The 16381-nt window shown below is 37.9% G+C and overlaps 1 protein-coding gene across 1 annotated transcript in view; it reads right to left on the minus strand.

Annotated features, from left to right (window-relative positions):
• LOC115918503 overlaps window positions 1–16381 on the minus strand; it is a 64335-nt gene that overhangs the window by 16764 nt on the left and 31190 nt on the right. Inside the window, exons 3-5 of the mRNA XM_030980886.1 lie at window positions 13094–13210; window positions 10650–10766; window positions 6533–6667 (exon numbers count right to left, since the gene is read on the minus strand). Of these exons, the coding sequence (XP_030836746.1) occupies window positions 6533–6667; window positions 10650–10766; window positions 13094–13210 (369 nt within the window). The remainder of the gene's footprint in view (window positions 1–6532; window positions 6668–10649; window positions 10767–13093; window positions 13211–16381) is intronic.

The following is a 16381-nucleotide window of genomic DNA, read 5'->3' on the forward strand; positions in this document are numbered from 1 at the left end:
ATGGCGTCAATATTTATCTGCACCGCACAACCACAGAAATACACAACCGATGCTTTTACAAGGGGCGTCAAAATATTCAGCAGGCTCGCGAAGAAATAAATACGCACTATTTACATGATTTTAGTATGTGGAATGGACAAGGGAAAGTGGCTTAAATGAAATATTGATCACGATTTTACTATGACGTAAGACAAGGTTGCAATTTGGAGGAGTATCGCTAACGCCATTTCTTTCCAAGCGAATAAATCGCTCCAGGGTATCCAATTGTCATAACACCTTTAACGGAATGGAAAACGTGTAATCTGACACCCGAAGATGAAGATTTGGTAATTGTGGAAAAGAATGGAAACCCAAAAGGCCTCTATCATATTGAATTTTGTGATACGTTTCTTTCATAAAAGAAAGCACCCGCATACTTTCTTCATTATTAACTATAGAAAGAGAATGACCAATTTCGAGTTTTTCTATAAGTAGCATAACCATTTTCTTGAATGTAGTGAGTGTGATATCTTATAGGGACTTTATTTATACTGTATTTCTCTCCTTGGGTGTATCCCGGAAACGAAAAATGCATATTCATCAAGACATAATCTCGAGTACACTGTTTAGAATTGGAGGAATGTCGATTGGACATTTTGAAGTGGGGTGTCCGATAAGGAAGAAGGGAAAAAACTATTGTTTTGAGTTTTCCGTTACAGGTTACCCAATTTTCTACACCAAACAACTGTTGTTTGGGGCGGTTGGTGTTTCTCGTTAGTTCTTTTACATTTTAACACATACCTATTTTAGACAGAAAGGCTTTTAACGGGAATTTGACAACAGAGAGGCAGAACTCTCTTTCGAACCTAACAGGTGAGCCTTGTGTCTTATTATCACAGAGCCAAGGTCACCGCTTGTTTGGCATGTATCGGGAGAAACCTCAGCAGTTGTCTTGATTGATAATTCCACAATGAACGGTATTTATAAGTGTATCAAGGACAGTTGCTGAATGTTCAAAGTTTTTTCTTCAAACTATCACGAAAATCGATGTGCAAATCATGCAGAAAATTAACTGCAGAAAATTCGGGGAAGTGGTCTCTATACCCCCCCCCCCCCCCGTCTCTTTCTCTCTCTCTCTCTCTCTCTCTCTCTCTCTCTTGTTATCTCCAATTCTACTACCTGGCTTCAGTACAGACAAGATGATTACTATTTTGCTTAAATCGTTCTAATAATAATTATTTCGTAGCAATTATTTTTTAAAGTAAATAGTCACTCACTTTGGGATAATATTGAAATGATTTTTGGCTAAGTTGTTTTCATTCATGAATGTTACAAAACACGGAGCTGCCGAGTGAAATATTTCTCCAATATGACATTTTTAGAAAATTTCGTTATTAACATCAAGAAAGTAAAAGAAAACGAGTCTACTTTAACATCTAGTAACATAATGTTTCTATTAAAACAAGCAGATTTTTGCACAAATGCACAATTAAAACTCCTTCATATTCGTTTTTCTCAGTCAAATTAAAAAAAAAAAAAACTTTCATGCCGAATGTTTGAAAGCAGGCCCAAGTTTTGAGCACTTGTTATTCGGGCTTGATTGCTTACCGTCGTGATCGTTTCAAGCCTGTCTGCGTTTGTTTTTCCAACGTCTGGACGTAAGGGCGGGGGATAGGAAGAGAAGTTGTTACGAAAAAAGAAAATCGTTACAAGTTCTTCTTTTTTTCTTTTTTTGCTCCATGGCTTACCTGGATGATGACGTCATTGTATGATGTTGCGGTTATTGTTCTTTTCCTGCCTGGCACGAAGTACATGACAAGGTTGAGGTAAACGACTCTGTGTTATATACCACCCTATTGTTTAATTAAGCGTCTATAGCTTGAATATAATTCGTTGGATTTTGCCTAACATACCCATCCATGAATATGTGTTTCTTAAACGGTTTAAGCCGTGCCGTAACTTACAGTGCATAAAGTTTCAGTCGAACACTTCTGTTTGTTTATTTGTTTTGTTATTTAGCTGTTTACTTTTTTAATCTCTATAGTTTAATTGTGTCCATAATAACATATGTCAAATATGAACACATGCATATGTATTCACTCTATACATGATCGCATTAAGTGTATACATGTACATCAACACATCAAACTCGTATTGTTTTTATTTTAATTGCTCAATACGTTTTCATGAGAGAACTATTTCTACAAATTTATTTAAGAGAAAAGAGGGAAGAACTTGTTACAATTCAAATAAAAGATATATTTACGTTTACTTATTTCATCAGCGTATTAAAGAGAATTCAACCGAGTAAGACATTTCAAGCATCAATAAACTTGAACAAATGCCAAAGCAGAACGAATTTGTAAGCAAATATAGTTCTCGGCAAAGTTGCCTTTAATTATGTACCTTAAATACTCATTGATATCATACAGTGTGCACTACACATATCAATATACACTACAGCATTTTCTATTCCAAGTACAATTATGTGGTATTATACAATGTTTACAACAAACGTAAATGTATTCACTCAGCATTGTATGATAAAGCAAAGTCAGTTGCTCGAAAATTAGACCTTTTGGGCCCGTTGCATAAAACTTACCACTGGTAAATTTTCCATCAATGGCAACTACTATGGTAACAGGGCTCAACAGCCAATCGAAATCAAGGTTGCCATGGTATTTACCATTGATGGCAAAGTTACCATCAATGGTAAGTTTTGTGCAACGAGGCCTTGGTTTAAGGCAGGGAATTTCGTCAAATGAACAATATACATTGTACGTACAAGGGCAGTGCAAATTTAGAAAATGGGATAGCTTAAATAGTTAAGAATTCGAAACGACACAGAGCCTGCAACCAATTTTGAATTTCGATTTGCAAATTGACCCAGCTCTAGATACATTCTAGTAAGAGCATCGTGAGATTTGAGCAGAAAAGTAGCTATTTTCAGCACCTAGATGGCTGGATATACATGAATGTATAAATTGAACAAGAAAATAAATTGAACATACTTCATACAGCAGCAGGAGTACTTCAAACTCTATTACCGGGATTTCAGGAAACCACGAACGGTTGTTCTCATGAGCAATCATTTTCTACTTCTCTGCTCTCTTACATAATTATGAAGGAAGTTGAAATCCGAAAGCGGCTGTTTTGTCGTAGGCCTACACTAGATCTGCTTTCGGATTTTCTTTACCCGCCAGAAAGGGAAATATACACGAAGCGTTGAATTGTTTTTAAACAGCCCAAACCAACTTTTAAAGTAAAAGGTTATGTTAAAATGATGGTAAAATTCGAGATCCGTGGACATCTGATTCGGTTTAACTCCATTCCCCAACATAATATGCAACATTAGTTTGATGCCCAATACCCTTTTTTAAACGTCACGAAATAAAAAAATTATAATTCACTACATCGACAGCAAAGTAAATAACAACTGATATGAAGCTTGGTATTGTTTAAAGAATGAAATACATATGCATTGAGGAAAACTACCCTCGTTTGCCTCTAAACCCATATTTGCTCCATTTGTGTCTTTCTTTTTTCTTTTGTCATACACCAAAACTAAGGTTAAGAATATCATCGACTCGAATCTGAAATTGGACTACATTAGAACGTACAAATACCGTACACTCACGCTTAACAAAATTAATTAACAAAGAGAATGGTAAATTTAATGGACGTCAAATTGATCAGAAAAATTGTAGTTTGTAAGTTTGTGCAGACCAGCAACAATACGAACACAAAAAAGAGTATGTGGATGTACAGAACATCGAATGGTTACGAAATAACTAGTTTTTTTTTAAAGGGATATATGCATCATGCATAAAGCATATTGAACAAAAACAAACAAAGGGGATTGAGAGAGGAAAACAGTTGCAAGAAATACGAGATCCACGTGAATATCACAAATATTGACGAATAGAAGGTTAAATGTTTGATAGATGTTGATAGTTAACTTCCGGCCTGACCTCGATGAATATACTAATTCCGAGTCGCATTACTGTTACTGACGCAATGGATTCAAGATAGTATTGACGCAATGGATTCACCCACGTGCGTCAAACGCAGATGTTTTCGAATCCAGTGTGTCTAGCTGTGCCCGTTGCACGTGAGACGTCATATTGGTTGACGGAAGACTGCGTCAACAACTTGCTCGGTATTTGACGCCCCAAGCGAGTGTGATTCCATACAACATTTGAACCAAAGTACACAATGCAACCGTTGCGTTGAACCGCTCGCGCGGGTTGATTAGCGCAGTTGAAAACGCAATCAAAATGTCGCCTCCTGATCAGGGGTCATTAGAATTATTGAAAAAAACTGCCTTGTCAATGATTGCGCCTCCTGTAACCAGCTTGCTGATTTTTGTTCAGTCCTTTAGAAAGAAGCTATTTAGATTTTAAAGAGTAATATATGCTGGAGCTTCCAATATTGAAAATAAAATGCGATGAGCATTCATCATACCGGCAACATCTCAAAATTAAGTTAAAATGCCTGCGAGTCACAAAAAGGGTTATAAACTACTTCGCTATGTTTTCGATTCATAAAATTCATTTCAGCCTGGCTATGGAGTACATCTAAAGCAGTGTTTTTAATTACAGCAGCAAAATAAAGAGAATATATACATTTCTGTTTAAATATTTATTTTTTTTAAAGATTTTTTGTTTAAGAATCTGGCGTTAATAGGAGTATTTGAAGAAGCCTATAAAGCTGGAATATGGACTAATAATAGCCCTATACCTAAAATAAATAGGGTCATATAGAGCCACATATATTATTGGAAATAATAAGATAAATCACTGCAACAAATATATGCAAAGATCTTGACATTAGTTACTGTTTGACACGCATAAACCGACTACAAAACCTACGACATGCACTGTTATTTCATGGTAAGTTGGTTAATAGATTATACAATATTGTATTTCTATATATTTACAATCAATTATAAAAATCAAATTAATTGAACAACAATTCCAAATCTGTAGATTTGGTGCAAATATTAAATTCTCCCCAAATCTACCCTTTGTATAAATCGTTGAAATCATCGTGAAAATGTTGATACAAAGACAGGTTGAAACAAGAAAAAATATAAAGAATTAAATCGACATTCTTTTTTCAAAACAAAAGAACAGGAGCATATCGCTTAGTCAAATTTAAACTTTAAATCATAAGTTGACAAGATTGCAATCTATTTTTATTTAACTACAGTTCTTGTTTCATTATCCATGGTTTCGGTCAAAAGCTGGAGGGTCATAATAATTATAGCTGTTATTTCAAAGCGTGCTAATTCAAGTTTAGATCAACGGCGTTCGCCAGTAGCTGCTGCTATTAGTTCAACATCAATATCGGACCTACCGTCGTAGTCAGCCTCGTTTTCACTTTGACCGACTGGTTTATCCAAAATCAGGTGATGGCATTAAGAGAAAGTAATGAAAAAAGACATATACAATTGTGAAATATGCAATAATTGAGATTCTTCTGGTCAAATAATGCAATGTTGAAGGTGTCGATTCCATATCAAGGTAATATGGAAAGTGAACAAAAAAACTATCACTTGGAGAACTGCACCTACATGTATGCTGAGCAAGGCACAGCAGAATGCATGAACATCACTCTTTCACTCTAGCACCCAATATGAATCCATTACCACACGGTCTTCAACTATTTCGACAAGTTTTCGACACACCCACCACACTTACGTAAAACAATCACACACAAAACAGCGAAATAGTCTGATACTGTTGCCCATATATCGGTACAACAACACCCGCAAAAACAAGGTAGATGTGAATAGTATTGATGTAAATGGATGAAAATATTTTCGGTCTCATGTTTGTGACAGTGACATGTCAAGACCATCGAGGGGAACCACAGACATTGGAAAATGCATGAAAACTTTCTCAACAATCTCACTCAGTGCAAGGATTAGGGGATCCATCACTTAAAAATGGTTACCTCCCTCCAGTTCTCCTTGGGATATATTCAGGTTTCCCCCTTCCTTAATCAAAACTGTTGCAACCACTACAGCATCATCCTCTCTCACCTTTCTCTCTCTCTCTCTCTCTCTCTCTCTCTCTCTCTTTCTCTCTATTACGTTCTCTCCGTATATAAAATATGTCGATGCCGTTGATTTTGCACCAGATTTGTACTGACATATTTCTTCTGTCCATACGGTATTAATTCTCTATCATGTAATATTTCGCAGCACTCCGGGATATTACGACCGTTTAGGACAAGGTACGGAGATGCGATTTTTGCTCTCGAAACGATGCCCGATATTTCATCGAGCCAAGATATGGAGGGTGAGACCTCATATAATATGGACAGCAAGATAGCAAAACACAAGAGTACAGCCATTCAAACAATTACCACACTCGGTCCACGGTTACCGCTCCATGTCCCAACAGCATGCAAGCCTCTATCCTACTTACCACTCACACCTGGGTCGATCTTTCGCAAAGGGAAATACCCTTCCAAAAGCCGAAAGATGCAAAATGTTCTGATTCCCATTTGAAACGTTTAAGAATAAAAGGGTCTGATAGTTACTCACCTACACACGTTAGTTTTCCACTGACATATTGATATTTATATCCTTCGGGGCACAGGCAAAGGTAGTTTCCGTATGTGTTGGCGCATCGGCGACCGCGTGGGCATTTCGCTAAACCTTCCTCGCATTCGTTAACATCTTTGGAGAAGAAGAAAGAGATAAACAAAAGATTTAGATATATATATATATATATATATATATATATATATAAAAGATAACTAGATGAATTACATAATGATGAGTAATCATAGACATACGTCAAGCACGTATATTGGCCCCATCTATATGATCTATGTGCGACTTGTGCGTAAACTACTGGAGAGTGGCGAATGGAGAGTCATGATAGTTTGTAACAGGGATTTGAACTCCGTACATTGTGATCAACAGTCCGGTGATCATAGACCACGATGCCTCTAGATTTGAAATGAAATACCAGCCATTATAACCTATCATTATATTAATATTTTATAGCTAGTAAGTGTTCATTTTATAATGGTCAATGTAGTTGCAACATAAATCAGGGAATAACATTCAAATTTTTGCCATAAAAGAGGGCTAATTATTTCAAGAAAATAACGCTACAGTACATGTTTATCTTTTTATAAACAGGAATTGAAAAGTGCATTTTATGTAAAGAGTTCAACCATATATCTCATTGACATCTATCAACAGCCTTCCGAGCTATCTTGTTTGTGCAACATAATGATTGAATGTGGCTCTGTTTCTGTACATCATGTTTTTAATGCCATGACTCAAACATTTCCTCTCTCTCGAGTTGTCACGAGATGTCACATGAAATGGGAAATGAAATCACAAGATAATTATAATGTTGGTACGTGGTATAGATGTGAGGGGTGTAGTGCTAATGATTTGATTTTTTTCCAAGCACATGAAAATATAGCAGCCCATCTTTGTTTCTATGATGATGAATACATTAACGTTATTACTCAAGTTTTTAAAGTCAGTCAATTTTTTATTAAGCATTCAATGGTGGGGGGGGGGGCTTGCAAGGGAGGCACTATTGTGATATTTCAAAGAACCCCATTTTACATTATGATCTATGTGATTAAAAATGTAAATAATAAGTATAGATTTTTAATAGATACAAGATGGGACAGCTGGAACTTTCTGCCATGAATCTCCGTTAATCTTTCAGAAGTAACTAAAACGGTAGTATCGGCTTTTAACAATTGATCCCTATGCGATGTGGAATGTAAATACACGTAGGTACGCATATATCACAATGATAAACATTATCCTTTTCAAATATTTTTGTATAGCTCTCATAAAGGTATTTTTTGTTTCAATACACAAATACGGATTTAGTAACCACTCTTTAATCCAGAGACATATGGAATCCAGATCGTGCTTGTGCATCAGATCTCATACACCCATTACAACAAATCTTCTTCTATCCCCGCCCCCCCCCCACCTCTCCCAGTTTTGAAACCGTCCCTGTTCTAGGATGATGAATCATGTCACTGACACGAATGTTCACGACTTATAACGTCATGAGACTGAAAACAATGATCCGTTATTTCCAACCATCATCACAGAACGTCTGCTCTATTCTGTTCTAATGCTTCTATGGATTCCCAGCGGTTTAGGGTTGTTGCTTCTAGGGGATTGTCTGGGAAGCTGCTGGCTGTCATCACGTTGGCGAGTCCTCGGGTAACTGCTTGGCCGCAACTCGATACACCCACCACCAGACAAATCTCCTCGACGCACTTCCGTGTAACAAACCGAACGGACCTGGGGAATTGGTGAGGTCTTTGAGAGACCCTCAGAGTTCAAGTAACAGACAGACCCGCAGACTGACTGCCTCAAGTACAGGACCCGCCAACCCCTAAAATACCCGTTCCGCCCAACTTCTTTAATCGCATCCTTCCGGGCAAGGCGACTCGACGAAATGTGCCGCTAGACTTGAACCAGGGAGAGGGTCTTTGAAAGTTCAGTCCTAGAGTTACTATGAACATTTCCCGACCTCACCTGAGGGACTTCCATGTCCGCCAAACCAAGAAGTTAAGTTTAGCTCGCATGGTTTGTGGTGGAAAGAAGTGAGCATGCCTAATCGGTTTTAAACACAGTTCAAAACTCATTAGGCTGTTGATCACAAACATGGTTCGGATGTGTTTCGAAATAGGCATGATGCCTTTTCCGAAAGTACAACCGTATAAAGAATGGATCGATGAACGTGCTCATTAGTCAGCTCGATGTTCGTAAAAAGTTGTTTATTTGAGGATTCGATTTGTTACGAGACAAATAGGAAACATCCTTGTGCAATAGTGACATGTTTTTATTTCTACTTTGAATAACTGGATTCACTGTGTTGCCGACTTACTAGTTCATGTGCTATCCAAACTAAAATCCCCTTTATGATATTCCTCACTCAGATAACGAGCGAAGAAGGTTCGTTATGAGTGCTGTGAATTATAGCATTATAGTGTTATTTTTTCCCCACGTATCTTGACAAATCCACACCAAATAATAATTATTCTGAACTATTACATGCAATGGCGTATGGATGTGGGTCTAGTATTTGATAGTGCGCAATTCATGAGACGAAATACGACAAAGATTTGTTAGTTACAGGGCCGCTGATCTTTAAGTTATTTATGATTTCAATCTTTCTGTTCCATTTTCTTCGTCTTTTCTTGGCATTCGATCGGCGGCCCCTTTTAGCCCCCACCCACTGGCTTCCGCGCCACGCCACTCCGTAGTAGAAGACACCCATTGACATGACTGAGGTGGCCCTGACCTCCCAAAGATACGTATCACTCAAAACGCCACTTCCTTCACCAACTTTTAAAGCGTTATTTTTATCATTGATTACGTGCATCATTAGGAGGGCATCCTTTCTAAAAATGGGTCTTTAAAAAAACGAAATGGATATGAATGAAAGCAGGAAATAAACTGATCGTTTTGAACTACTTGATGATGGAGGGGACGTGCACTATGCAGGCACTTATCATTTTACGTACTCTATAAGGACGATCAATTTAATAGATTACCGACAAAAACCTATAGGTAACCAAATCGCAATTAAGTGACAAGGAATTTGAATAGGGCGCCCTCCCCGAACGTCACTTGTTTCCTCCAGAATGAACCTGCCTTGAATCATTGAAGTACATCACATGTGACAAAGAATGTATCCTTGCAATAATTTGTTCACCTGTCGCTCCCAACTAACTAGATGATTCCATATGACGCAAGACGATTGTTAAACACCTGACGTGTTTAATCAGATTTCACAAGTCAGTAATGATACAGTTATCACATCTCGTGAAGTTAACCTGATGAATCATTTGTTTTTGCGTATTTGCCATTGTTCCTTAATGGATGCAAAGCTAGGGGCCCAAAGACACATGGTATCTCATGTTTCCTCTTTCAACACACGCAAGAGTATGACTGATGAATACCTTGAATTATTGAACTGAACATACATTATGGCACCACTGCTTGAGCGAAGACAATGGTAATAAGTGCATCCGAATAGATTTGCTAGATGCATTACACGGGTACTTTACAGCTGATATTAAATAAGTCATGTATTTCGTACGTCATAATGATATTATGTAAACATGTCGTGCTGCACTCAGGCTATACGTTTAAATCTTGGCCTCGATCATACCAGTAAGATACTAGTAGTCTGTAGTTGAGGCCTTGAGGGGATAAAGCTCATTTGTAGCAAATTGTGAAACCCATTAAAACAGACCAATAGATACTTGCATCTCAAAGGTAACTAATCCTTGTTTTTGTTTGCACCAGCAATACATTTCATGAAATACAGGTGGTTGTATTTTTGTTCTTCAAACGGGAAACAAAAGCTATTCATGAAGCTAGTCGTGGTCGAGTGGATCACAAGGTCTGCGGTTCAAGTCCCACCGCGGCACTAATGACCTTGGCAAGACATTGATCTACGTTTGCCACTCTCCACCCAGGTGTTAACGCATAAAACAGGTCGTATTCAAACTCAACTAAAATAAAAAACGCAACTTGATTTTTAACCAATCGGAATCGCGTATATCGGACTTGTGTTTAGTTATTTTGTTTATATTTCAACGCAACTCTTTATGCAAGAGGAGGGCCCTAGCTGCATGGTCAATAACATTGATATTACCTTCACATCCAAGGCCATCTTCTGTGAGCTTGAGACCTTCTGGACAGAAACAGTTGAAGCCATCGTTGTACTGGATGCAGCCAAACTGGCACCGTGAGGAATAACACCTGTCGTCACCTGGTAATTGAAGAAAAAACGGAGAAAGGAAACATTAATATTCAATATTTTCAATTTATATGTCACCAATAACCACAATGGAAAAGACTCTCGAAAAATCAACGTTAGAAAATGTCAGTAGCCTTGCCTGTCACCTCCTAAAATTTCTGAACATAACCGTTACGTATTACGTAATTCGAGCATGACTTTCATGGGGTAAACAATACGAAAGTGGAATCGCCCTCTATTTGATGTATTGGAAGTCTTTGCGATCGTATCAAGGGCATGATGAAATTCTTTTGACATAATCAAGATTCAAGATTCAAGATTTTATTGTTCATATAAAATACAGAAATTTGTTTTCTATTGGTGTAACATGTAATAGTGGCCAAAGTGAATTGAACGGATGCTGGAACATTCCTTTTTATTTGTGTTACTTCATGTACCTTGAGTAGTCGATAAACCCCATGGAAGAACAGTTGCATTGCTGAAATGGACTACCCGCATCCATACATATTCATGAATTAACATGTATATTTTAATTTTGGTTTCATTATTGTCATGGAAATAAAAACAAACCAACTGTCAAACGTTCCTCCTAATCTGCACGATTCCGCAACACCATTCTATAAAAACGTATCAAACCTTTCTTACACCAAAGTAACGTACCTAAATATTAAGTATTCCATGCTGCTTAAAGGCGGGATGTAAAATGTAATCAGAAAATAAATACAAAAATCAGGAAAGTTTTCAAGTTATACCAATTAACCTTTATTCTATTTTAGTTACATCTAAGTGTTCCATGCTTAAGGTGGGTTGAAGGCTAGTTACTGAATGAAACACATAGATCGGAAGGATATACGTTTTCAAAATACCTATCAACCCCTATTCTGCTTCGCTCACATCGGGGTATTAGACCTAAACATTAAATATTCCATGCTAAAGGCAGGCTCTAAACCTAGTTTAAAGACAAAACTAAAAATATGAAAAAACAGATCAGGAAATGTAAATGGCTTCAAAAGCTTCTGTAACATGTTACATACTTGCCAGGAGAATGGAAAGATCTGATTAAACTCCCTCTGGCAATGTACATCACGTTTTAATATTTTTTCCGAAAACACATCCCCCACTTCTCACGCCTACGGGCAATTAGATGCATGTTTATTCTAGAAATTGTTAAATCCGATAGATCTTGGCCAAAATATTCAATTCAATTTCGACATGAAATTATGTCTGCCTTATCGTCGGCTGCATACGGGCACACATAATATGCGTGTGTGATTTGTGAGTAAGAGGGGAGATTGAGAAAAAACTGCGAGTTCAGCAGATAATTCTGTTATACTTTTTTGTTTTGGTTGACAAATGCAACAGGTTTATCTGTCCACCTACTTGTCTCTTAACTTCACATGCAATCACGCCTACATCTAATCTTAGCGATCCCAGGAACCTGGACCCCCAGGTAACTCCAGGAGACATCATCAAGCACATACAGCACGTACCTTGCCGTTGTCTTGATACAACAACAAGTGATACACACGAGACGTCACTTTGTTTGTATCATAACATGTCGCTAAAGCTCGAGTCAAGTCTATTCGTATAATTATCATTCGCATTATTGTCATAAGAAGAAGTGGTGGTGGTAGCGGTGGTGGTGTTAGTTGTTAGTAGCAGTAGTAGTAGTTGTGGTGGTAGGGGTAGAAGTCTAAGTAGTAGTAGCAGTAGTAGTATTAGTATTACGGATGGTAGTATTAATACAAGTAGTAGTAATAGTAGTAGTAGTAGTAGTAGTAGTAGTAGTAGTACTGATAATAGTAGTAGCACTAGTAATAATAGTAGTAGTAGTAATGATGGTAGTAGTAGTAGTAGTAGTAGTAGTAGTAGTAGTAGTAGTAGTAGAAGTAGTAGTAGCAGCAGCAGCAGCAGTAGTAGTAGTATACATGTAGTAGTAGTAGTAGTAGTAGTAGTAGTAGTAGTAGTAGTAGTAGTAGTAGTAGTAGAAGTAGTAGTAGAAGTAGTAGTAGAAGGGTTGAAATACACAAGAGCGCAGATTATTTATAATTTTTCCTTGCAAAAAAAACAGATCAATGGATCAAGGAAACCCAACAAACACTTATCGTTCTCAAGATGCCCCAAATGTTCCTAAACGATTAGTAATGCCCCAACCCAAGAGCGTTTGTATTCCCCGGACAGACTTTTTAATTACTTAACCCCCTTGAAATTGCACTCAACAGCGCACATATTATTAATTAGCATTTTCTATTGCGACTGATGGATCACTTGATTATGAATACGTGGGACAACACATTCAATATATCTTGTTTTTATGGTTCATTTTGTATAATACTCACGACTGCACGACCGTCCGTCGGCCATGATGATGTATCCGTGTTCGCAATAGCATTTATAAGAACCGTCAGTGTTCATACAGCGATGCTCACAGGGGTGTACAGCACACTCGTTCATATCTGTAGGAAAAACAAACAAAATCGTTCACATTAAATAACAATTCTTCATTCAAAAGTTCATTTTCCGATTTAAGACTCCATTTGTAAACGGTGATGATAAGTTAATCAGAAGAATAAGCGCAGGGGTCTTGTGTGCAAGGTTCTAATGGAGTTATTTTTCATGAGGATTGCAAACTAATGAAAGATCTTTATGGCAGTTGGTTTTTCTATCATGTACAGTCTTGTTTGAAAACACTGTTGGAGATAACCTCAAAATACTTTAATTGGACTGGTAGTCTTGATGATTATGCAGGAGATCAAAGTAGCATGGACTTATGAACTAAACTTATGCCTAGTTTATTACGGGGTTTATTAGTCCGTGAATGTAGCAGGATGGACTGTATTCAAACATATTAAACGTTCACTCTCCGGCAGCCGCGGCGCTTGTAAGAAGTTTCGAAATTACAACCGTACTCAATCTTCGACGAAGAAGAAGTGCTAAAATAATCATATTTCATAGATTAAAATCAAACATCTTGAGTTATAAGAAAGGCGTTCCACAGATACTTCCCTCCAACCGGGTCAATGTGGTCAATCTTTTTGACAGAAATCGAACATATTAATTTCATTTTTGTGTAGTAAAAATGGTTAAACTAAAACAATCTAGGACAGATTTGTAGACACATAATACAGCAATTGGGAAGAAACATATAACCGAGATTTTGTAAACATTATGCTGTCTGGTAATGCAAATTACGAGGTATGATAGATGCGTGATGCGATTATTCTGTCGTGGAGACAACATTAGACAAGAAAGTGTTTATATTATTGAGATGAATACATGTAATACTGAGGCTAAGGAAGAGAGGGATGAGACAAAGCTTTGGTGAGCTGTTCAGTGTTTTCGTTGATATAAAGAATATTATATCATATTTGATATGGAAATGTGAGCTTGTTCATGTTCCATTTGTGAATCTTAGTTTACTCTCAGTATGCATTCTAACAAGTACTTCGTTTTTTGTTTTCATTTAGTGTTTCTGTACGTATTGTATTCTTAACCGATTGTCGGTGTGAAACTCACGTGCATGCATTTTGTCACTACCCATTCTCTGTTGATATTGATCAATTTTCATCGAAAGAGCTGCTGATAACACTTATTTAAGGAAGGAAATATAATTAGATTTACCCTTGACATTCTTAACCTGCATGCGCTCCTCATTGAATGCAAACAGGGGCTGGAGGGGTGCTGCCACGTACCCCTAAAGGGGGTTGAACCTCTTCCTTCCCCCTTGTATAGATACAAAATGTACTATGCACATACATCCCCTGGTTTCAATATACATCGGATGGCGCCTTCCACACATGGGTTCCACTTCCCCAAGAAAATACAGGTGGGGGATCGGATGCATGTGCTATTTCTGGCGCTGTTCAGGGAGCAAGGGAAATATCAAATCGGGAGGCTGATTACCGAGCCGTTTTCCCCCTGCCCTCATCACATGGATAGTGCCCGATAAATATTGTGTCGAGTTCTTTGAATTCTAGATTTTGTGAGAGGCGCTATGATGATTTCTGCCCGACATGGTTAGATGGAGAATAGAGTGGATTGTTTTGGGTGTGGAATGGAATCTGTTTACATGTTAAAGTAGAAATCTACTTTTAACAGGTTCATAAAGACTTTCGTGAAATGAACTATTGTTTTGCATTTAGAATCACGTCCTGATTATAATGTTACTGATCGAATGTTTCAAATGGAAAAGCACAAGGCTTTTGGGAGAGCCTTAGGCTGATTTGCGTTTTTATTTTTATTGCGCTCAGGGTTTCTGTTTGTTTGCTTTGTTTTGTTTTGTTTATTTTTTTTTATTTTTTTTAATAGTTTTTGTTGTCCACAGAGATATAAGCTTTTGCTGTTCTCGGTTGTATACACTTTGAACAGCAGTTTCGCCATGGCTCCCAAATGGTACATGGACCCCCATTTGATGTCTTATATAGGAAATCATATTCATCAGAGTGCCTGCTTCCTAGGTTCGGCTTCGGAAATTGATGCCCACTGAGGGGTGTTTTCCTTTGTAAATATGTCAGCTGCCCCCTTTGAGTCCTGGTAAAGTCAATAATGTATGACCTTTTGTAAAAACGTGTATCTTAGTAGCAAAGTCACTCAAAAATAAGTATTGTGGAGTGCTCTTATTTCGGACATGTCCAGAAATTGCGAATATGACGAAAAACGTTTTTTTTTTTTAAAGTTCGGACCAAATTCAGATTCCACGCGCTTGTGCAGTTTCATATACTCGACTCTCTAGTGTTTTTCATTTATTGCAAATTTGGGCAAATTTGTTAGTCTATTTGTGGCATGATGATTCCAAATCCTCATATTTCACAGGTAACCATAATTTATTTAAATGGGATAACAGACTTCCTAGAAATAAAAATATGCCTTGTTTGCGTCCTCTCACTTTTGTGATGCAACTTGTCAGTAGTTGTTGCTAGGCATCTTGATGAGTGAAGGAGCCAGCATGGCACCGGCCGGCTACCGGTGTGACAACGGGAGACATTCCTCGGATACCAAAGACGCTAGGATGTCAAGTTCTATACAGTGGATGATGGTCGGAAGCGGACTGATGATGCCACCATATAAATGCACGTGGTATTTCTGGAAGCTGTTTTAGAGGAAGATAAATCTGTTTTCGAACCCTTGCCCCTCCTCCCAGCCCCTACAAAGCTACGCACATGTCCAATTTGTTGATGAGGCATCTATCTAGATGGTTGGACAGATGATGTCTCCGGTCAAGGAACATTGCTTTGGGGAGTCCGCATCAATGTCATTGGCGATACCATCAGGTCAACTGGTCGGGGGATACCTTTTTAATAGGGTAGTTAATAATATAAAACCAAATTGATTTTCAAATATCGTTTATACAGCTAATCGTTATCCTCCTTGCCCGCCTCCTTGGGTGCCGAAACAGTCATTATAAGCGAGAGTCAAGATAAATTTACCCAACCATTTAACATTAGCCCAACCGAGTCTTTTATTGTGCCGACATACAAACATCGCAATAAAGTATGAGTTGTGGGGGTAGTGGGGGGGGGGCACAATTTCAACCCTTGCGTGTCTTCTCAATCGGGCAATGCTTATGCGAAGCCACCCTCCTTTCCCCCCCCCCTCCCCTGTTTCCCTCTTGAGAATACATAACTGCG

The sequence above is a fragment of the Strongylocentrotus purpuratus genome, unplaced genomic scaffold, assembly GCF_000002235.5.
Source record: "Strongylocentrotus purpuratus isolate Spur 01 unplaced genomic scaffold, Spur_5.0 spur5_scaffold_11, whole genome shotgun sequence".
NCBI lineage: Eukaryota > Metazoa > Echinodermata > Echinoidea > Camarodonta > Strongylocentrotidae > Strongylocentrotus > Strongylocentrotus purpuratus.